Source organism: Dendrobates tinctorius, unplaced genomic scaffold (genome assembly GCF_039654945.1).
Source record: "Dendrobates tinctorius isolate UK_male_01 unplaced genomic scaffold, ASM3965494v1 ptg000031l, whole genome shotgun sequence".
Lineage (NCBI taxonomy): Eukaryota > Metazoa > Chordata > Amphibia > Anura > Dendrobatidae > Dendrobates > Dendrobates tinctorius.
In genome coordinates this window covers 6,543,575-6,568,214 of record NW_027361699.1, presented here as the reverse complement: position 1 = coordinate 6,568,214, position 24,640 = coordinate 6,543,575, and the positions used below count along the sequence as shown (strand labels likewise).

Genomic DNA, 24,640 nt, shown 5'->3' with positions numbered 1-24,640 from the left:
AGGGACAGCACCTACAGATCCCATAATAGAGGCATGGATAGAGAAGTAAGGTGATTACCTTGGAGGTCCTTGGTTCAAGTGCGGCGCACCCACCGACGCGCGTTTCACAGCATGCCCCCCCCCTTTCAAGTTAAGGACATACATGATTCACGTTGATTGTTATTGATATAATGGATACATGTACTGCTCTACAGTTTACCTGGTGGTTTGGTTTTTAATCATATGTAAAAAACAAAAAAAAAAAAATCATATGTACTTCTTATGTGCAATTTTTCTGTTTACTACAAGTGCGGGCACCTCTTTGTATGTAATGCTATCGAATACCACTCATGTTATTAAAGGTATTTTATCCTTTCACCCATGTTCCACACTCTTCTTTTGAGCTTAAGTTCAGTGTTCTCTTTTTTGGTCCTATATGGTAAAATGGATAGTGTCAATCAAAAATACAACTCGTCCCGCAAAAAACAGGCCCTAATACGGCTATGTGGACAGAAAAAAAAAATAGAAAACACTTATGGTTCTTGAAAGACTAGGGAAAAACAAAAATGGGAATTGGCTATGAGGGAGGGGTTAGTGTATCAGGCTTACCAGGGCTGGCAGGATCAGTTTGACTGGGTTTGCTGCAGCATATCTTCTAGACTTCCGGATGGCAAATTTTTCTGTCGGTATAGATTTTCCAGCAATTCGTTGTTTCAAACCTTCTACTTGCCTAAAATAAAAAATGATATTTTTGAAAGAGACCAACACAATGTAAAAGGTACCACATTGGGCTACGTTTACTAATAGTGTTGTAAGCTGCACAAATTTCCAAGTCAGAGAAATGGCAGAATACATAAAATTTTTGGTACAACACCATAGAAATGTCTGACAAGACTTAGGCTAGTTTCACAGTAGCGTTTTTTAGCGCTGCGCTTCGTGCACAATAGAAACGCATGCAAAAACGCATCATGCGTTTTGCATGCGTTTTTTAGGCGCATGCGTTTTAACCAGTTGCCAGCCATGTTAACTCTTAAAACGCATGCGCACGCCTGCGCTCCCATAGATTGTAATGTGTTATTTTTGCGCATTCCGTGTGCAAGCGTGCCCATGCGATTTTTTTAATGCCGTTGGACGGACCCAAAAATGCAACAGGCTGCGTCGGGCACGCCTAGGCGCACACTACAAAAAACGCATGTGCATGAAGTGGCACACACGTTAATATGACTAACCCTGCAAAGATATTAAAAGGGAGGTTAAAAATGTGTATTAAAATGACACATTTTCTCATTTCTCCAGTGATGTGCTGCTCTCGTCACCTGTCCGCTGCTGCCAATCACAAGCCTCAAATGGTCCTTTGACCGGAGAACAGACCAGATAGATCTTCAGCGCGATAGTAAGGGATACATGTCTGGAGTCAGGGTCTCTGTCTCTACATCATGCTGAAATCAGATGTGGTAGCAAGAACTTAGTGATCGATTCCCCTTAAATATGAGAAACAACAGTTACTCGCTCACCTGAACAAGGCCACGATATCTTCTCCCGTGGACTTTACAGCCTCCTCTGGAAGCATGCTCAGGATTGCAGCTTTTTGAAATACATAAATTGCCTAAAATCAGAAGTGTTACGAGTGCAAGTCAGTATTGGGGTTTTACTTCATTCGGAAGAAGAAATGAATGAAGACATAGAAACTAAAATGATAAAACTATTTACATGAAGGAAAGGCAGGCAGTGTCACTAGTTATATGATCTATGTTCTGCTAGTCATCCATTCCTAATAGAAGAGAAAGAGCTAATGTCAAGCTTTTGTTATGTAAAGGCCGAGTGGATGCGGGAAGTGTGCACTCGGCGACGTCAATAGCCTGAAATTTACCAGATGATGGGGTACATTATGCCTCTAGTCATGTCAGCCCTGGAAAGAAAAGCGTAATATATAGGCTAAGCATGGAGAACCGACATTTGTCTGAAAGCTTTAGACCTGCTTCATACAGTATATACAAAATGCGCTCATTATACCGTGTACGTACCCTGTGCCTACAGCAGGACCACTGCTCTCCATACATAGGCCAAGCTTTGTTCTCACCAACATGCAGACACCTGCCAATCCTCCAAATAACTCAATTTCAATGCTGCCATACACATATGCTTTGAAACTAACGGACCATGACAGTTCAGTACCTAAGCATTTATGGCTTTAACCCTTTCATGTTAATCCAAACCAGTCGGCACTCCACAGCAACGGTGGTGTAAAATGCGAGTAGATAATGCAAAAATCAGGAACGGTCCTGGCACTCACAAAAGGTATGGCCCACACCAGTGGAAGGCTCAGGCAGGGCCGAAAGGAGTCTAGTTCAGTTTAATTCATCAACGTAATGAGTGCCAGGACCTTTGCCGATTTGGTATTCACCCTTTCATGAAGTTCTTTGTGTGCCAAAAAGTCCATGTAAAATTTCACTTTGTGGAAGGTTATATTTTAAGGGTGACTATATGGATCAAGGACAGCCATGCCACAAAGAATGGTCCTCATGGTCCAGATGAGTTTGGAGATTGGGGTTAGAATTAGGCTTTATTATCTTTTTATTTAGTGTTTATTTTTTTCCCCTCTAGAGCTGGAAGACGCTGGTATCACATGGTCGGTATTGTCCGAGCATTCCCTTACAGATAGTGATTTAATGCTTAAAAAAAAATACCTGATTTTCATCCATAACAAAGTGAATAGAATTTACAGGTCCAAAACAGTTTCCTATGTTGAAAAGAGTTATCACAGCCAGAGGCGCATCTAGGAGGAGGGTAGCCGGGTCACATGCTCCGGGCGCAGCCAGCGGGTGGGGGGGCGCCGTCGGGCCGCCTAATGCGGCTGTCCGTAGCGTCTCCCCCGGCGGCTGCATTCTGCCCCCGGACTGGGAGAAGGCAGTTCTCTGAGCTGGCTGTTAAGCTGACAGCTGGCAGAGAGAAACTGCAATGCGCCGGCTCCCAGTGTTCAATAGTACTTGCTCTAACAGACGAGAGTACAACTGAAGCTCTAACTACCGGGTCAGAGTGACGTCAGCAGTGTGATCAGGTCATGTGATCACGCTGCTGTCATCACTCGCCGGCGCTGGAGAGGCGCAGATGGGTGGTAAGCGCTCCAGTGGAGCTCAAAACACGGACGATAAGAGGAGGGGGGTATTTACTGGGTGGTATTTACTGGGTGGTATTTACTGAGGGGTGGTATGGGTGCGGCCACAGTATGAGGAGCAAAGGAAAAATGTATGATGATAGTATGGGGGTGGTGGGATGGGGTGGACACAGTTTAGGGAATTGGAGGGATGTCTGAGGAGGCGGTATGGCAAGTAAGAGGGTAAATGTACGAGGAGGGAGGGGGAAACGTGCGAGGAGACCGTATGGGGGAAAAAAGTGTGAATGGACACAAAACAGAGACTGAGCAGTGTGTGTGTGTGTGGGGGCGGGATTTAGCATGGGGCAACAGCTAGGAGGTGACAGTATACCAATGGGGGTAGGGGGGTGTGATGAGATGGTACAATATAGAGACTGGGCCCTATAGGGGGGACTCAATGTGACAGAACATTGTGAAGATGGGGCCCAGTATGGAAAGGAGAGGGCAGTGTGGAGAGCATGTACCATAAGAGGGACAGCGTGGGGTCATATTTTTTGGAGGGAATATAGTGAGGGGCAATTATTTATTCAGGGGCTCAGCGTGGGGCAAATATTTTAATTTGGGAGCATTATAATGACACTGCTATCTTTAAGAGTGTTGTGTGGGGATGTGCTGCACAAGACCGGAGAAGATAGAAGTCTGCAGAGACGAGCTGTGGATAAGAAATCTCACGGAGTCTGGACAAGTTGAAGAAAATAAATAACGACTCCACAGACAACGACATCTATAAGGTACCTGGACGTAAATGTTTTTTTGTGATACCAATTCTCATTTTTATTTATGTTAGGAGCACTAAAGGGGTTGTCCAAGTCTGCTGAGTCTACAGTCACTCTGTGACTACAGACTTCTGAATTCTCACAGTGCGCTGTACGCTATCAGGATTCTCTGGTGACGGTGATACATGTGGTCATGGGCTGACAAGACATGCATGGCCTCACTCAATGAAAATAAGTTTAGCGAGGCTGGGTACATCTAGGTGGAATGTGGCCAGAGGTATCCAAATCACACACTTGTGCAAGGAAGAATCCTAAAAGTGTGTAGTGCATACCCTGAGAATCCAGAAGCCTGCAGCCATCTATAGTGATTGCAAATTTCATCTCAAACCTGGATGCAGTCTTTAATTATAAAATGAAGCCCTGCAGCCAATCCTAAAAGTGTGTAATATCCTTACTATCAGGATTCAGCTCTGCTTGCAGAGATTTTCATACATATGCTGTTACGTGACAACAATCTTCTCTTCCTGCTTCTCTCAGTTTTTCATTGAACACTGAATTAGGGAGAGCAGCTGCTCGGCACATGATGAGTGTGCAAATCGCAAATCTGCTTGGGGGGAGGGAAGGGCGCCAAACTGAATTCTGGGTGCCAGAAAACCTAGATACACCTCTGTCAACAGCTGAAGCCCTACAGTTTGACAGTGGGCTCCAGACTTCCCATCATCAGCAGAGAAGCCCTGTCAACGTAGCATAGCGGAAGAGAAGAAGCTAGTCTGTCAACGTGAAACTGCAGAATGGCTGACAGGAACAGTCTGCGGGAGCCCCGAGCCAGCAGAGATAGGTGCCGGGCAGAATAGGCAAGTAGTTCACAACTACCTACCAGTAACATTTTAGCCCAGTAAGAAAAAAATTTAAGCGTAAAATAAGGTGAAACAGATTTTTTTTCCCCCCACACCCATAGACTTGAATAGGCTAGTCTCATCGGAAATACAGAAGAGACTAGTGCATGCTGCGATTTTTTTTTCATGCTGACACTTGGTCCACATATAAAAAACGCCATCTGAACAGCCCATTTAAATAACATTGGTCCAAGTGCATTCTGTGCGCATGGACAGCGTTTGGATCAAAAAACTGGTGATGTGAACGTAGATCTGCATATAAAGCAACGATGGGAGCACAACAGCGTGATCATCTCCTGTGTTGGGTCCCGTGTATCATTACAATTGAAATTAAGTCTTCACACGCATCTTGGATGTGCTATACCGCCCCTCAGCCACACACCACCAGGGCTCTGCCGCCCCTCAGCCACACACCACCAGGGCTCTACCGCCCCTCAGCCACACACCACCAGGGCTCTACCGCCCCTCAGCCACACACCACCAGGGCTCTACCGCCCATCAGCCACACACCACCAGGGCTCTACCGCCCATCAGCCACACACCACCAGGGTTCTATTGCCCGTCAGCCATACATAACCCGTGAAACCATCCATGCTATACTGCCCATCAGCCATACACCACTCGGGCTCTACTACCCATCAGCCACACACCACTCGGGCTCTACTACCCGTCAGCCATACACCACTCGGGCTCTACTGCCCGTCAGTCATACACCACTCAGGCTCTACCACCCGTCAGCCATACACCACCTGGACTCTACTGCCCGTCAGCCATACACCACCCGTGAAACCATCCATGCTATACTGCCCATCAGCCACACACCACTCGGGCTCTACTACCCATCAGCCACACACCACTCTGGCTCTACTGCCCGTCAGCCATACATCACCCGTGAAACCATCCATGCTATACTGCCCGTCAGCCATACACCACTCGGGCTCTACTACCCGTCAGCCATACACCACCTGGACTCTACTGCCCGTTAGCCATACATCACCCGTGAAACCATTCATGCTATACTGCCCGTCAGCCACACACACACACCACCAGGGCTCTACTGCCCGTGAGCCACACACACACCACCAGGGCTCTACTGCCCGTCAGCCACACACACACACACACACACACACACACACACACACACACCACCAGGGCTCTACTGCCCGTGAGACACACACACACACCACCAGGGCTCTACTACCCGTCAGCTACACACACACACACACACCACCAGGGCTCTACTGCCCGTCAGCTACACACACACACACACACACACACACACCACCAGGGCTCTACTGCCCGTCAGCCACACACACACACCACCAGGGCTCTACTGCCCGTCAGCCACACACACACACACACACACACACACACACACACACACACCACCAGGGCTCTACTGCCCGTGAGACACACACACACACCACCAGGGCTCTACTACCCGTCAGCTACACACACACACCACCAGGGCTCTACTGCCCGTCAGCTACACACACACACACACACACACCACCAGGGCTCTACTGCCCGTCAGCCACACACACACACCACCAGGGCTCTACTGCCCGTCAGCCACACACACACACACACCACCAGGGCTCTACTGCCCGTCAGCCACACACACACACACACACACACACCACCAGGGCTCTACTGCCCGTCAGCCACACACACCACCAGGGCTCTACTGCCCGTCAGCCACAAACCACCATTGCACTACTGCCCATCAGCCACAAACCACCAGAGCTCTACTGCCCGTCAGCCACACACACCACCAGGGCTCTACTGCCCGTCAGCCACACACACCACCAGGGATATACTGCCCGGTCAGCCACACACACCACCAGGGATATACTGCCCAGTCAGCCACACACCACCAGGGATATACTGCCCAGTCAGCCACACACCACCAGGGATATACTGCCCGGTCAGCCACACACCACCAGGGATATACTGCCCAGTCAGCCACACATCACCAGGGATATACTGCCCGGTCAGCCACACATCACCAGGGATATACTGCCCGGTCAGCCACACACCACCAGGGATATACTGCCCGGTCAGCCACACACCACCAGGGAAATACTGTCCGGTCAGCCATACACCACCAGGGATATACTGTCAGGTCAGCCATACACCACCAGGGATATACTGCCCGGTCAGCCATACACCACAACCGCATAAATTTATGTTCCACAGTAAAGAAAACTTCAGCCCTGTGAACAATTTCCCACAAATTTTACAATAATATTCTTATTTCTTACCCAACATATAAACAATAAAACAGCCTAAATTCTAACGTGGGTAAAGCACCTTGGACCACTTGCTTTCCTTGCTCAGTAGGTCGGAATAGTGGTACGCTTTCAGCCAGTCTTGCTGGAAAGTATGGCTCCACATCAGCTCCCAGTAACACAGGTGGTGAATCTGCTTCCATTCCTGCTGGGCTACAATGCATTGCCTGAAGGTCTCTTGTGCCTGCACAACGACAAAGAGGGCTTGATAGAAACAGAATAGCGATACATAGAAAAAAAAAGGACCAAATATGCCAACTGTATGCAGGGAACAAATGACTGCCATATCTTGCTGGGGACTTCATTCATGACATATCCAAGCAGCCCCATGCTTCTTCACTTTCTACTTACTCATATGTAATCTGAGGAGTTTTTACCCCTGGCCTGGAACATTTGCCTAGAGTAGAGAAAGACTGTAGGCCACCATACACTTTACAAAGCAATATAGCAGTCAGCCGGAGAATGGTTCGGCAGGATCACTTGGCAGCCTGAAAAGTGATACATAATTGAAATCCATCTCCCTAGTGCTGTCCTCAGATTACATGGCAAAAACCTGCTTACAGATTCCCTTTAACGGGGGGCGGCTTATATCTTGGAGAACAAAAAGATCAGCATTGTGAAATAGGACATTTCGCATCCTTCGCTTCCTCAACAAAATCTGTCAGGGAGGAGTTGGGGTCCCCAATACACAGACTCAACGTGTCAATATTTGGGGGGGGTCAGACACGGATAGCCTAATGTGAATGGGAGCTTTTAAAAGGATCTGTTACCAGGTTTTTACCACATAATCGGAGACCAGCAAATGTAGAGACAAATAGCCCAGGGAGTGACACATTGCTGGAATTGGGGTAGTTTAGTTTTGATAAAAAACACAGTTTTATCAGCAGAAGTTACTAGAGGACTAGTAAACCTGTTGCCATATAGTCCTTCACATTCATGAGCCCCCCACTACTGATGGGCAGTTTTCTGTGTACACTGTGCATAGGCAGAAATACGCCAATCAGTGGTGTGATTCCGTCAGGTTTCAACATTCAGAGAACTGCTAGATCTCCAGCAGATTAAACGAAGATTTCATCAAAATAGCAGCAAGCAGCCCAGTAAGTGATACATCGCTGGAATCGTTGTCTTGGCTGCTGTCAGATGAGGTAGCAAAAGCCAGTGATGGATTCCTTTAGAGTGATGGGTGTTACGGGCGTGCCGTTCAGCAGTCAGCATAGTTCCAAGTGGTAACCAGCAGAACAGGCTTCTTACAAAGTGACTCAGTGTTATTACAGGTGTAGGTAGCACTTGTTAAATGCCCCTGAGCGATCATTCACAATTACTGCACAGTAAATGTGTTCAGCTTTTAAACATCACCCTAATTTGCTTGTTTATTGCATCTTTTATGCCAAAATAGAAAGTCATCATAGTCGCAAACACACGTCCTTGTCACTTCTATTGAAATCAGTCTGGCGGGAGAAAAAGAATGAGTGCTCATACGAATCCTGCAGGAATATAAAAATCCAAATAAATAAGGGCTGATCAACTGGCTTTATGGTTAATTGCCAATCAACACATGTAAAGGGCTATTAGAGTTAAGTCAATAGGTCTTCTCCTTTAAATTACACCCTAGAATAAAAACAATGGACTGATACCAGATCAATAATAATAGTAATACAAATAAAAAACACAAGGTGCTTAACTGAGAAAAAAAAAAGGCATAAAAACCGCAATAGCCATCCCACCATGACAAGGTGCACCCAATCAGGATGGTCCACAACTCTCATGTCTCACCTTGCTATGTGCCATCAAAAGGGGGCCAAGAGGGACCGGGACCTCCCTGTTTACACCGGTCTGTGAAAAACTAAATAGACAAGGTGCACAGTCCAAGGGGGGACACCTGTAGCGGAACGTTGGGCCAGCACACCGGTAGGTATAAGTGAAAAGTGTAGGGGTACATTCACGCTGTTGCCATTAACATACTAGAACCTTGAATAAAAACAAGGATTGCTTTCATGAACATATTTTTTTTTTTACACTAGTACAAAAAACTAAGGCAAAACTAAAACATTTGGGTGGGGAGAGTTCCCCTACCTTTTGGCTGTGCACCTTGTCTATGTAGCCTGACACAGGCCCAGGTCCTTCTTGGCCACCGACTACTTTGAGGCCTGTTGGGACATGGCTTGCGTGTTCTTATTGGCTGCTGCAAGTATTAATATATTTTACTCATTTATATAGCGCTATTAGTTCCACAGCACTTTACAAACATTATTGACACTGTCCCCATTGGGGCTCACAATCTAGATTCCTTTTCAGTGTGTCTTTGGAGTGTGGGAAGAAACCCACGCAAACATGGGGAGAACATACAAACTCCTTGCAGCTGTTGTCCTTGGTGGGATTTGGACCCAGGACCCCAGCGCTGCAGTGCTCACCACTGAGCATAGTCTACATAGTAATAATGCAGCTCAAGCTTCACATATGCACTTTGTATACTACAGCAGAGATCGCAACTTACACCCGTTCACACTTGGCTCCTTTTGCCCTTTGTTACATACGCACCAGGTTTCACAATGCAAGAGGGCAGTAAAATAAATTACCTGCTCAAAGTTCCCTTTCAGCACATCTATCCGGGCCGCATAGAAGAGGATAATAGAGCCCTGAAAGCAAAAAAGGGTAATACAGCCATTAGGAGGAGCGAAAGGCAACGGCTATATTCCCACAGACTTGGGCGGGGGTTACATACATTTGGGAATTTCTTAAGGTAAGGTTCAAGGAGAGCTTCGGCTTCTTCAAGATTACCTTCTCCAGTACCTGGAAATAAAGGGTGTGTCCATGATCAACTCTAGAAACATTTAAAGACCATCTTTAGCATCATGTCCTAACAGTAAGCTATAAAACAGACTTCAGAATCTTAAAGAGGACCAGTCACCTGGTCAAAAGTGGCCAATTTTTGCTCTTATTTTATTCCTGCTCCGCCCCTGAATATTCCATTATTTTCGCTTTTCTTTTATATCTGCCATATGGTTCCAGAGTTCTGGGCGTTTCTCTTTAGAGACCATTTTTATGGTGCTTACCCAAGAAGTAGTGCTTACAAGGTAACCACCTAAAGCATATCCCCAGGGAATCTTTTCAGCTACACCCCTGTGGTAATGGCCATAAAAAAACAGCACTAAATAAAAAGTCCCATATCTCTCCGGTCGGATGGTGGAAGGAAAAAAAAAAAAATCTAAATATTCTGGGGGGCAGTGGGAATAAGAAAAAAAACTGGCCTCTTTCAACTGATGACAGGTCATCTTCAAAGGGAATTTGTCAGCAGCATGATGTAGGGACAGAGACAGATTCCAGCAGTGTCAGTCACAATTTTCTCATCACCCCCACTCTCACCACAGCTTTCTGTGTACACTGCATAGTGACAAATAGCTGCTAATCAGTGGGGGCGTGGCTGGACTAGTAGGCAGCTAGTCCTCTAATGATAATCTGCTGCTGATAAAACACTAACTGTACTGAAACCGCAAAACACAACCCAGTAAGTGACACATCACTGGAATCAGGCTCACTTCCACTACATCACGGTGTTCTCAGACTAAATAGCAAAAATCTGCTGAAATATTCCTTTAAAAGGAGGTTAACTTTAATTTAAAAGTCCAAATATCAAGTATTGATCTTGCTTTAAAGGAAAAGCAGAACTATAATTAAGCCAGCTGTAAATTTTCCATATTCCCGAAATATAGTATTATACTGGGCATTTACAGGGTCTAATACATTTATATCAACATGAGAGCTGAGTGCCAAGCAAAAAAAAGTTTGCTGGTCTTCTATAAAGGATTGAGAGAGATTCATTTATCCATATGAGAGGCGACGGACCAATCCCCGGAACAGAGACCCTATATCACACCTGTTTAAACCCAGTGGCGGCAGCCATTGCCTTCGATCCCGTAGAGAGTGAAGTACGGCTGCTCAGTTATCTCCATCACTCCGGAGGACAACGAATTGAGCACTGGAATACATTTATCAACTAGCCTGTGCATAGGCAGTAAATGATGGTCGCTATCTGTGCCATAATTTCACTTTTCTATTAGAATATCTAAAACACTCCTTCTGCAGAGTCTTTAATGAAGACACTCTGATGAGAGCTTGAACACCCTCTAACGGAGCTTACCAAGTATTAAGGAGACATATGTGTGATAGAAGAGGAGTGTGAGGACACACAGGATGGCTCTTAGACTGGATCCAGACGCTCCTTCTCTCAGCTGGAAAAGGCCCAGCTCCTGTTAAACACACAATAAAACCATTAGCAGTGGAGCTGCAGGAACCACGGAGCACTGCGCGGCACTGTTCTGCACCACTTAGCATGGTTTGGAGCAATTAAGAAGCTCCGCATGTATGCCAGCTGTGCCAGACATCTGCTTCTCTAATGCAGTCAGAAAGTGTTACGTTACAGTCAACCCCATCTCTAACTATTCATGCATTCCTGACTGCTACATGTAGATTATAGAATATAACCTTAGAGTCCACGATAGATATAGAAGTTACATTTTCCATTTATATCAATTTCATTTAAAAAAAAAAAAAATTAGATAAGGTAGATATACTTTTAAAATTAAATTACTGTATACTGCATTTAAACAGTTTTATTTTTCAGCCATTTTTCCCCCCAATTTGGCATTAATGGTATAGGATTGTAAAGTGCTGCAGAGATTGTTGGAACTAGAACTAAAAAAATTATTAGAGGATTTTTACATTTTGTTAGTTTTGACAGTTATGCACGTGGGGATACTAAATCTCTTATTTTGGGCTTACTTCCTTACATTTCATCATTTGCATTTTAGGAAAAAAGGAGGCGTGATTCGGGGGTTTATGTTTTCTACATTTTTATTTATTTTTTTTATGAGCCTGTTATTATTAAGTATTGCATTCTACTGCACGGTCCTCAGCTCCCTGTGAAGCTAGCACCTCATGTACATGTGAGGAGAGTATAGATCATTACAAAACAATATCTCCACAATGGAGAGGAGACTGTATTTAAGAAAAAAAAAAAAGTTTATTCAGCTCAGCAGGCCATCATGCGGCCAGTTTATTCTGCTCAAATTGGTGAAAGGTCCTCTTTAAATGCCACTTACAACTGACGGCTCCAATCACAGCAGATGCACTCTATGGGGAGCTCAGCTTTTTAGCCCACTCCCTATATTAAATGCACACCTGTGCCGTGATGGTCCAGCAGGTTTCTCTATGGGGTTAAAAAGGTTGCATCCTAAACTTTGCATAACGTGGCCTACAAGGAGTTGGCCGAGAAGCCAGGTGTCCTGCAACTTTCACGCGCTACGAGCTTCTTAGTCCCCTTCCGCCGCTCACTCTCAGCTTTGTTCCTATATACAAGAGTCAAAGAGGAGACCTTGTGTAGACGTTTCACTGTACCTATACTGAAAACCATCCACAGGACAGAAGACCACCTAGTGAAAGCACTCTACAAGACCGCTTCTCCGCATAGACCACTTCCATCTAGACCAGAATTTGCTTTTACAAGTTTCTAAATTCGATATTTGTTTTATTGTTGAGAGGACATCCCCCCCCCCTAAAAGTTCAACTCTTCAATGCAATTTTGGGCCAAAATGGTGCTTTGATGTATATCTATATATGAAATTCCAGAAAATCACTCACCCTATTCCCAGAAAAACCAATGAACTCCAGCAACCTGAGAATCCTTGAAGGTAAGAGAGAAAGCATCTGGAGAAACAGAATGTAAGATCAGGAAAACAACAATGATGTACAGTGCAAAGGACAGAAAACGTCAGCATCCAGGAAGAAAATGTCAGCATCCAGGAGGCCCCAACTCGGTCCTATTTCTCCAATTTCTACGAGATGTTGTCTTAGACGATAGGAATATCATCACAAGCTTCTGTGTGGGATTAAAAGGGATTGCATGCCCACAGATGCTGGAATTAGTTTTCAAGGATGTGAAATGTTAGCGAATGAGAGGTTATGAAACTACAACTTTGGGGGGGGGGTTTTGGTATTGACTTCAGGAAGTTAAACACCCTAAAATTGGAAGTTGCTTAGGTGACACAGTATGAAAAGTAAAAACTGTTTCTACAACTTTTTTTTTTTTTTTTTTTAATAAAATGGCCCCAATATCCCATAAACCAAAATAACATCCAAGGTTCAGCCTCTTTGGCAGCTTTCTTAACTGCAGCACTTGAGAAAAGCCAGTTAAAAAGGGAACCTGTCACATTGCACATGCGGTCCGATCTGTGAACGGCATGGTATAGACAAGAAGCAGCTTAGCAGAATGGTATATACCGTAGGTTGGTTTTTAAAGATTCATTATAACTTTCATGAGTCCAGAGGGCGGTCCTACTAGTGATTGACAGATACCTCTGCATGCAGACATACTAGAAAGACTGTCCATCCCCGATTAAGACCACCCACTGGACTCCTAGAAACATCATGGATTTCAATTAATAAAATACAAGGTATACTGAAAGTTTTCCCACAAAATAAAGACATATTTAATTCTGATCAGCTCCTCCTGCTCTATAACCTCATGCCTGCAGATCACATACCTATTTTCAACACGACAGGTCCCTTTCCCTTTTTTAGGGACCAGTAAACAGAAAATCTATTTAGTTTATGGAAATATATTCATTATGCAAGAACTGGATTTTGTCTATAGAAAAGCCAAACCGAAGCTTTTAATATTTTTTTATTGTGTTTTTTTATTGTGTTAAAACAATGAAAAATAAAGACTTTCAAAAGAAATGAAAGATAAAGGACAGCCAAAAAGGAGAGAATGCAGCAAGTCGACATGTCGACACATGGACGGCTATTCATCTAAAAAACTACAATATCATGTGTAAAACTACATAATGTAGGGAGATGCTGCACGACAGGCCGGCTGTAGCCTGCCCCAGTCGGCACACTCATTATTAAAGGGGATTGCACGGAATTAAACTAACTCTTTAATAAAAATAAATAAAAAAGACTTGGATGCAAGAACTCCACTTGAGATGCAACTCAACCACGGCCATGATTCTATGGTGTTCTATTAGATGAAGGCGTTGCCCTTGTACTTGTCAAACTAAATCAGGTTGGTATCTTGGCACTAGAAGTGTGTTACAACATTCTACTTTGGCAGGATTTACAGAATCAGAAAAATGGTAACATCGAGAAAAACAAAAGGTTGTTCAAATACTTACCAAATTAAAGGCGCCTATGCCCAACTTTACTCCACCTTCAAATTGATGTTGCGTTTCACTGGAGTTCTTGGTTTGTGCCATGGAGGACAGAACTTGGTGGCATTCTCTACAGGATGCAAAAAGCAAGGCATTCATCAGTATGTCAATACTAGAGACCATCAAGACTATAGATAGAAGTCATTTACTTGTAGATCTGGTAACTTGTCCTGATTTTCAGTCCACCTTTAATAAAGTTGATCATGTTTTCATCCTAGTAGAATGTTATGTTCATGGACAAAAAATAAAGAAAACAAGCAGCATGAATCTAGTCTTTACTGTTAACCGGATACTATATTCATACTTTACCACTAAAAAGTCAACTGCATATGTATTGGAGGCCATACTAGAAAGAATATCAAACCCTCAGCCTCGACTTCCTTCACGTGCATCAAACCGCTGAGAAGTTGGTCATTGACTAGAGTCGTTGACAATGCGGATGCCTGAAAAAAAAAGCAGTGCCCTAGAGGACGTGGTGCAGTCTTTTCTTTGCGCCACAGGGGCTTTGTTCAACCAATGACATGGGTCAGACCGCCACCGATCTGCCAAAAGATGCTCAGGCAATGAGGCAACCTCTGGACGGTATTTATACAACAACACTTTAATCCAACATCAATGATAAATCAAGATAAAGAAAAACACCCAACAGCCTTATGGCAGCATGACCTCATTATTCAGAGCTGTCCCTTGCCACATGCCAGAGTCCAATTGTAGCTTTGCATTGTGCCAGTCTACTATAAAATCATTTCACAAGTTACAGATAAGACCAGCAATCTGCCATCAGGAACATATCTTACTGTAATAAAGACTAGGCCCAGAGATTATTGATACAATTTCCTTCTTCATATTTAATACTGTGCACACTCCAAATAAAAAAAAAGCCCCAATCAAATCATAATACCCTTAGAATTCCATATTGTATCCTCGCTGCAGCCAATCTGGCATGATTGGATATCATCCGTTGGGATATCATTACTAGCTGGCCCACTGTCCTAAGATCACAATGGTTGACAAGTTCTGCAGGTATAATCCTCCTGCCTGCTCAAGTAACCGGTCAAGAAGGATTGTAAAAGGATGTGATAAAAAGGGTGGGCAACGGCAAGCATCTAGAGCACAACATCAGGCATCTAGAGGGCAACGGCAAGCATCTAGAGGGCAACGGCAAGCATCTAGTAGGCAATTTCTCATCCCCAAAAACACCTTTGGGGATACACCAAGCAAATAACCTTATAGGGTATATTGCCCATACGAATATCATACCTTTTGTGTTCTAATAGATAAAGTTAAATCACATATGCTAGTTAGGGTGAGCAGTGCACTCTTGGTGCGCCCAAGGGGCTCAGTGCACTGTTCTGCATGCCCTGCCACCTCACTGGTGATTGACAGCGCTGGTTTACTTGAACGTTCTTTGCAGACAGTGCTGTCAAATCATCAATGAGGGAAACAGGAACATGCAAAACCAGCAGTTGAAACAGTGCACAGATCCTCTTGGTCACACCAAGGGTGCACTGAGCTCCCTATTTAGCACAGGTGTCTATTCTTAAGTTTCTGCAGAACAGAGGCAATGATTATAGTCAATTTGGGTTGGTAGAATCCCTTAAAAATAAATGATATTTCAAGATATTATACAAGTCCCATCGCCTCGTCTGATCATTTTTGTAACTATTCTGCAATGTATACACATACTTAACAGTTACTGTTACGCAAACTCTCAGAAACTAATATAGGATTCACTCATTACCTGCACAAATGTCAAAGCCGCCTTCTGCAGGAGGCACTCGGCATAGCAGATTTCAGCATGCATTTCCTCTGGGGTACGATAAAAAACATCAGGGTGAAATAATGTAAGGGTCAAAGCTTCTGGCATTGCAGATAAAACTAGATTTTAGGCACAGTAGCCGGAGGATCTTCCTGGAAAGGAATCGTTCTCTAACAGGCTGAGCATAGCATTTAAAACCAGGAAAAAAAACAACAAAATGAGCAAATACCCTGCAGTAAGTAAATAGTAATAGTGCATGTATATAACTTAGGGTTTCAAAATAACGCAAGTACCTTATATTACTTACATGCACTATTATTAATTACTTGCTCTTGGGTATTTGCTCGTTTTTTTTTTATTCTAGGTAAATATCTGAAAGAAGCACGCTCAAGTTTTTATCCTCTTAATACATGGCAGTTACCATACTATACAGAACTGGGTACTTACAATTGCTCATTTCGTCTTTCTACCCAGCTAATTCTTCTGTTCTCTCTGCTTTTTGTAGTAACAGGAAGTGTTATGAATAGGTCACCAAGGAGGATGGCAGGAATAGGCTAGGCCACCAAGAAACCAGAAAGGTTGGCAACTTAGCGGATAGCAGACCTCTAATCCTAACAACACAACTAGCAGTAGCCGTGGGGCGTACCTACGATGCCCTAGACACCTCGGCACAGCCGAAGAACTAACTAAGCCTAAAGCAAGAAAGGTGAAATCTAAACTGCCCCGGAGTAGAACCCCAAAGAAATAGATAGCCCCCAAACATATATTGTCGGTGAGCAAATAATGGGGCCCAAACTGTCTAGATAGGAAAGAAAAGACACTGTCTGCAATCACGCAAAACCCTAAAAAATCCAACACGTCTTTTGTACAAAAAACACTGAGGTCTCACGACCTCTCACCCACTATATCAGCATTCTGGTGAAACTGGCAGCAAAGCAAAAGAGACTAATATAATAGGGGACTGAACAAACTGACAAGCTACAACATATGGAGCGGGGTCCAGCACTCCCCCAGCAGGGAGCACGCTGAACCCTCACAGCAAAGCAGAAAGAGGCAAAACCAGATCAGATGCAAAGGGTTAGCAAATGAACAACTTAACTGAAAAATGCAGGATCAGGCAGGAGACAGCAGACCTCAGAATGCACAGGAAGAACTAATCACCAGCAACAACTGCCTGCTCACTTATAGCCTCCCAATCAGTAACCCCTGATTTCCAATCATCAGGTGGCAGACTTCTATCAACCCAGCCAGCTCCACTACCCGCAATAACCACCAGAGGGAGCCCCGACTCAGAAGTCCGATCAAGAGAATTCACAACAAGGAAGTCTCTTTTCCCTGCATTTATCACCCCCCTTCAACTCCTGACCCAGCTGCTCCTCCTCCACCATGCCAGGACATTTGCAGGGAGTGAAGACTCATACAGGGAAAATTGACCTGTTTCTATACAGAGCTTAGATGGATTCAGCTAGTTTATTTTTATTCACGTGATGTCAGACCTAATGGAAAAGAGAAGCATTAGCTGGGTAGAAAGGCAAAATGAGCACAGTGCTATATAATATGATGACTACAATATAATAAGAAGATAAAAATTTTGATGTTAGTGCTTCTTTAGTGATCTCAGTGTGAACGTGCACCTATGCATTGACCTTATACCAACATGAGTTCTGGCTCAATTCTTTGGTTTTGAATGTATCATTTGTAGCTTGTGTGTTTGTGTAAAGTTAAGGAAAAGTTACAGTTTTCCCAATTATAAAAACCCAGTCCACACGACAGTGCTTCATGTACATGTTTGGTTTTATTTTTTTTGTCAGTAAAACACGTACCCATTATTATCCTATGGGAATTAGGGGGTGTAAGAGTGTTGGCAAGAAAAATAAAATGGAAACATCCAACTGCAATCTGATTTGCAGATCAATAATCGCCCACTCAAGTCAAGGAGTTTGTGAAGGGAAAAAAAAAAAAAAAAAAAACAGGAAAAATCTGATGCAAAGTTTGGCATCAGGTGTCTTATTTTTTTTGCATACTAGAAAAATGGAAGTCATACTGATGATAAATACGGACACACTAATCACTGGATGAGAATCTGTAAAAAAACAATCAAAATAAAGAAAAGTAAATCCTCAGCCTTTTTTTATTTTTAGCTGACTTCAGGGTAGCAATGTTCTGACAGACATATCTATACCTATACTTGAGCATTGAGATTGGCACTCTGAGCGAGCTTCATTCGTCTGCTGCCAACCAATTCTCGTGCATCTGTCTGGGAGTGTAAAGCAGTATGGTAGTGTGGTGAACAGGGGTACGGAAAGTATTCAGACCCCTTGACATTTTTTTTACTCAGTTTCATTGCAGCCATTTGGTAAATTCAAAAAAGTTCATTTTTTTCTCATTAATGTACACTCTGCACCCCATCTTGACTAAAAAAAAAACAAAACAGAAATGTGTACATTTTTGCCAAATTTATTTAAAAAGTAAAAACTGAAATATAACACATGGTCATAAGTTTTCAGACCCTTTGTTCAGTATTGAGGAGAAGCACCCTTTTGAGCTAGTACAGCCATGAGTCTTCTTGGGAATGACGCAACAAGTTTTTCACATTTGGATTTGGGGATCCTCTGCCATTCTTCTTTGCAGATCCTCTCCAGTTCCATCAGGTTGGATGGTGAACATTGGTGGACAACCATATTCAGGTCTCTCCAGAGATGCTCAATTGGGTTTAGGTCAGGGCTCTGGCTGGGCCAGTCAACAATGGTCACAGAGTTGTTCTGAAGCCACTCCTTTGTTATTTTTAGCTGTATGCTTAGGGTCATTGACTTGTTGGAAGGTGAACCTTCGGCCAAGTCTGAAGTCCAGAGCACTCAGGAAGAGGTTTTCATCCAGGATAAATTTGTACTTGGCCGCATTCATGTTTCCTTCAATTGCAACCAGTCGTCCTGTCCCTGCAGCTGAAAAGCACCCCCATAGCGTGATGCTGCCACCACCATGTTTCATTGTGGGGATTACATTGGGCAGGTCATGAGCAGTGCCTGGTTTTCACCACACATACCACTTAAAATCATCACCAAAAAGTTCTATCTTCAATATCACCAAACCACAGAATCTTATTTGAGTCTGGGAGTTCATGTTTTTTAGCAAACTCTACACAGGCTGTCATATCTCTTGCACTGAGGAGAGGCTTCCATTGGGCCACTTTGCTATAAAGGCCCGACTGGTGGAGGGCTGCAGTGATATTTGACTTTGCGGAACTTTCTCCCGTGTCCCTACTGCATCCTTGGAGCTCAGCCACAGTGATCTTGGGGTTCTCCTTTACCTCTCTCACCAAGGCTCTTCTGCCACGACTGCTCAGTTTGGCTGGATGGCCAGGTCTAGGAAGACTTCTTGTGGTCCCAATCTTCTTCCTTTTAAGGATTATGGAGGCCACGGTGCTCTTGGGAACCTTGAGTACTGCAGAAAATCTTTCGTAACCTTGGCCAGATCTGTGTCTTGCCACAATTCTGTCTGAGCTCCTTGGCCAGTTCCTTTGACCTCATGATTCTCATTTGGTCTGACATGCACTATGAGCTGTGAGGCCTTATATAGACAGGTGTGTGCCTTTACAAATCAAGTCCTATCAGTTTGATTAAACACAGCTGGACTCCAATGAATGAGTAGAACCATCTCAAGGAGGATCCCAAGGAAATGGACAGCATGTGACTTAAATATGAGAGGCAGAGCAAAGAGTCTGAATACTTATGACCATGTGATATTTCAGTTTTTCTTTTTTAAATTTGCCAACATTTCTACATTTCTGGGTTGTTGGGTTTTTTCTTTAGTCGTGATGGGGTGCAGTGTATATTAATGAATAAAATGAACTTTTTTGAATTTACCAAATTGCTGCAATAAAAAAAAAGTGAAAAATTTAAAGGGGGTCTGAATACTTTCCGTACCCAATGTACATGTCTAGCACTGTGGGGATTAATATGTGGAGGACATGGACATTACCTCACACAAAGCCCAATATGCCACTTATCGCTACAGTTCGTTCAGAAGGTATGACTAGAGTATTAGGTTGTGAACACGTTGTCTTTTTCAGGTGCATCCCCCGTATAACCCATCTGAAAAAACACTTGGAAAATGTAAAAATTAAAAATAAAAAATAAAAAAAAAATAATAAGTTTAACATATGCATTCTTATGTAAAAACTACTTGCTGATAAAATGTTCAGTCTTTTGAGCGTGTTTTAACCACTTCAGTTATCCAAAATAACCATTCTTCAGGTGGCTTCTGATCAGAAAACACTTTATACTTTACGCTGCAAGTCAATGGGAAGGATCAAAAAAAAAAAAAAAAAAGTGCTCAGGAAATTACAAAAAAAAAAAAAAAAAAAAAAAAAAAAAAAAAAACACACCACACAGTAAAAATCGCAGACTAGCCCATGCAGCCAATTATCCAGTAGCTCAATGACCGCTAGTGTCACTTCTATAGGATATTCCTTGATCTAGAAATAGCTAGCAATTATGTAGGAGTCTAGAGTTAGCAAGGTTTCAGTGAAGAAAATACATGAAATATGAAATTCCACAAAATTTTATACAGTACAACCTTTATGAGAAGACCACTCAAAATTGAACTAAAATTCAAAAATAAAACTAGAGGAGTGGTCCTCTCAAAAGAAAATTGCCAACGTATATGGAATATGACGAGATTTACAGTGCCAGATTTTAAGTGCCTTGAAAAAGGGGTGACCATAAATTGTGGTTTTCCTGCATCTGCTCAGCATTTAGACTTCTATATACCCTACGCTGTACATATTCCTCCAAGTACTCAATGTTAAAAAGTACATTGAAAAAAGTGTTAAACTAGGACATGTGAAACCGGTCTACGAATGGCACGCATTCCCCCAATAAATGTCATTAGTACCTTCAGACAATTGGTCTCCAGTCGGTTTGGACACTAGATTTGACAAAGACTCCACCACAGAATTTCTTTTTCTGAACCTTTAAAAAAGAAAAAAAAAAAAATAGTGTTAAAATAAAAAAAACATCACTTTTAAAATGTTTCCCTCCACTACATTTACACAGTAAGAGACAAATCCACATAGTTCATAAAAAGTTATATGTTACTAGAGCCATTCCATGGAGACCTAAGGCACGCAGTGCTGACATCGTAGTGCCTCAATGCCATGAGAAGCTACCCGGTTCCCCACTCTGTGAACCCCCTATTCGCCACGACTTGTGCTACATGTGGTTGTGTATACATTGTCAATGTGCATTATAATGTATAGGAGATCCAAAAACAGCCAATTGTGCTCGATTTCGGTAACCTTTACAGACTACAATGGAGAGAGGCCGCGTATGTGCCCCTACCGCCACACTGCAGTATGGGGGAAGCAAGATACTGAATGCTATGGACTCATTTGCACAAGGAAAGACTAGAAGCAATGGAATGAAACTGAATGGGAGGAGACACAGATTAGATATTAGAAAAAACTTTTTTTTTTTGTAAATTCTTTTTTTAGCAATTTTTTAAAATTTTTAACAACACCGTTAAACACAGCACCAATTCTCAAGTACAGTTGGCGACATATTAAATAGTGTCTGGTTTAGGGCGGAAGGGGAGGAGAAAATAAGGAAAAAATAGGTAGGGGAGGAAAGGAAAAAGGAAAGGGGAAAAGGGAACATGTTCATATACAATATCAACAACATTAACAATAACAACATGTGGTTGACAACATGAGCACAATCATTGCATGGGTGCACTTCAAAAAATAACGCTTTTCCGTGTATTGCAATTGAGCTATCTAATATGGTATAATAAGGCCAGGAGCCCCAAAGCAGAAGCCACCCAATTCAGTAGAGCTTAACGAAACAAAAAACTCCAGAAAGTTCCTAAAGAGGATTGTCTTCTAAATACCTATTCCAAGGAGCCCAAGTCGACACGAAAGCTTTATGATTATAGATTTCCCAACTCGACAGCTCCTCTAGACGATAAATCTGATTTATTTTCGTATACCATTCTCCCAACGTGGGAGGAGCTACATCCTTCCAATGAGTAGCTATCAACTGTCTTGCCGCACTCATCAGTGGAAGAAGCCCATGTTTTTTTGGTGAAAAATCCTTTGACGGGCATGAAAGAAGGGCTTCCGTGGCTCCAAGATCCACCTTTATTAATCCTAATTTTTTGAGAACTAACTCAACTCCCTCCCAAAAAATTCGCAATCTAGGACATTCCCAAAATATATGCGTATGATGTCCTCTAGGATTGAGGCATCGCCAGCAATCATCATTATCCACGAGGCCTAACTGGAACAACTTAGCTGGAGTTAAATGCCACCTAGTTAATATTTTATAAGAATTCTCCTGCAAAAGTACGCATCTAGAAAAACCCCTAGCATTTGACAGCATTTTAGATATTTGATCTTCTGTAAACGTGATATTAAGTTCAATTTCCCATGAGTGTATAAATGAGGGTTTAGAATGTCCACTCGGAGAGCTGAGATGTGAGTAGATGCGGGATATAATTTTCTGTCGTGGGGATGGAAGTTTAATCATAATATCTAGCCAGGACCAATTAGATTTAGACGGGAATCTCTTTCCAAACTGTAAAAGTATGCGTTTGATATGTTGTTTCTGGAGAAAGTTTGTTGGTTGGACCGATGCCCCCTGTGGCCAAGATCCCTCCCGCAAAGTGTTATTACTATAAAAACTATTTAACGTTTCTCTAGGGAGGTTGGACCATAAATTGTATGGATCCTGAAAGTCTTGCTCTAACAAATAGGGAATTGAGCCAATCGGTGTCAATGTGGAGGGGAAAGTATCTTCCGGGAACTCACCCATTACCAGTCTTTTAATACGCAACGTAGTTGTAGTTACATCATCCAACCTAAGAGAGGCCGGCGGCTTAGCCCTAGTCCAGAGATACGGCAAACCTCTCGGGCCCAATAAAGCCCAGTCAACACTATCCCCCTCCTCCCTTTCAGCACAGGACACCACCTTTAACCATCTACTGAGATGGATAGCCTTATAATATAAAAGAAGGTCTGGAACTCCTAACCCTCCAACAGAGAGAGGACGAGAAAGAAACTTATAAGGTAACCTAGCCCTTTTATTTTTCCATATAAATTTTCCAATAAGGGATTTTAATGTTCCAAAAAATGTCAGGGGAATCCGAATCGGGACCATATTCATGGTATATAGTATAATGGGCATTATATATGCCTTAAACACGTTAATACGACCCATCCAGGATAAAGTGGGTAAGCTATACTTCTGCATCAGGTTTTTGACCTTTTGAATTAAAGGAGTGTAATTATCATGGAATAGGTTAGTGGGGTCTCTAGTTATCATTATTCCCAAATACCTAATAGAGTTAGTGGCCCAAGAGAATGGAATCTGCGTACGAATGTTGGAGGTCTGAGAGTGAGGGAGACCAATGTTTAACACTTCAGATTTTGACAAATTGATTTTGAAGTTAGAGAGGAGACCAAAATGATGAAAGGCTTGAAGAATAATTGGAAAGGCCTGGGATGGATTGGAGATAAGAAAAAGCAAATCGTCTGCGAAAGCTAGAGTCTTAAGTGACCTCTGACCCACCGTTAACCCCTCTATACGTTGATCTTGTCTGATGCTTTGTATCAAAGTTTCTATAACTAAAATGAACAAAGAAGGCGACAAGGGGCAACCCTGTCTAGTCCCGTTGCTAATCCCAAAACCATCTGACAGGGTGCCGTTGACTCTGACCTTGGCCGTCGGTTGTGAATAAAGCGAGAGGACTGCTGTTATATATTGAGGAGGGAAGCCAAACTTAATCATTACTTGTTCCATAAACCTCCAGCTCACTCTATCGAAAGCCTTCTCAGCATCTGTCGACAAGAGCATCAAGGGTATACCCCGAGTCTTAGCAAACATTATAGACTGAATGACTTTAGTAGAATTATCCTTCCCCTCCCTGCCTCTTACAAAGCCTACTTGGTCTGCATAAATTAGCTTAGGTAAGAAATTGCTTAATCTGCTCGCTAATATTTTAGCCCACATCTTGATATCTACATTAAGCAGTGATATTGGTCTATAGCTAGTGCACAGATTGGGATCTTTACCCTCCTTAGGGAGGACTGTGATGTATGCCTCCAAGGATTGTCTAGGGGGGAGCTGGCCTGCTAAATAGGAATTAAACAAAGACACTAGGTGAGGTAACAGTGGTTTTATAAACTTTTTATAATAGATAATGGGAAGACCATCTGGGCCCGGTGCCTTTCCGTTCGGAATAGTAGAAAGAATGTCTAAAATCTCTGTAGGGGTAACTGGGGCAGTCAATAAGGACTGACCTTCAAGAGTTATTTTAGGGAGATGCAACGAGGTCAAAAATTCTTTCATTTTTGCTAAGGCTGTGACTGGCTCCTGCATGCTATCAGGTGTATTTAAATTGTATAAATTTTCAAAGAAGTCTTTAAACTCCCTGGCAATATCTGCAGTCCCGAGAATTGAAGAGCCATCTAAAGCTCTAAGTTGTCTAATAAACGTCTTTTCCTTTTGTTTCTTAAGTAGGGATGTCATAAGCTTACTACTCTTATTGCCATGGAGATAAAACCTCTGTTTACTTCTCATATAAATTTTTGCTGATTTAATGTTTAAAAGGTTTTTTAATGAGGTTCTCAGATCTGTCAGT

The 24,640-nt window shown here is 42.9% G+C and overlaps 1 protein-coding gene across 4 annotated transcripts in view; it reads right to left on the bottom strand.

Annotated features, from left to right (window-relative positions):
* The window catches only part of TTC39B (tetratricopeptide repeat domain 39B), a 122,064-nt gene that overhangs the window by 19,284 nt on the left and 78,140 nt on the right, over positions 1-24,640 (bottom strand). For all 4 annotated transcript variants that reach the window (XM_073572158.1, XM_073572156.1, XM_073572157.1 and 1 more), the window contains 11 exons: positions 20,897-20,973; positions 15,986-16,053; positions 14,394-14,458; positions 14,209-14,314; positions 12,674-12,739; positions 11,175-11,283; positions 9,759-9,826; positions 9,613-9,672; positions 7,059-7,220; positions 1,494-1,585; positions 589-709 (listed from right to left, as the gene is read on the bottom strand). In XM_073572158.1, the coding sequence (XP_073428259.1) occupies positions 589-709; positions 1,494-1,585; positions 7,059-7,220; positions 9,613-9,672; positions 9,759-9,826; positions 11,175-11,283; positions 12,674-12,739; positions 14,209-14,314; positions 14,394-14,458; positions 15,986-16,053; positions 20,897-20,973 (994 nt within the window). The remainder of the gene's footprint in view (positions 1-588; positions 710-1,493; positions 1,586-7,058; positions 7,221-9,612; positions 9,673-9,758; positions 9,827-11,174; positions 11,284-12,673; positions 12,740-14,208; positions 14,315-14,393; positions 14,459-15,985; positions 16,054-20,896; positions 20,974-24,640) is intronic.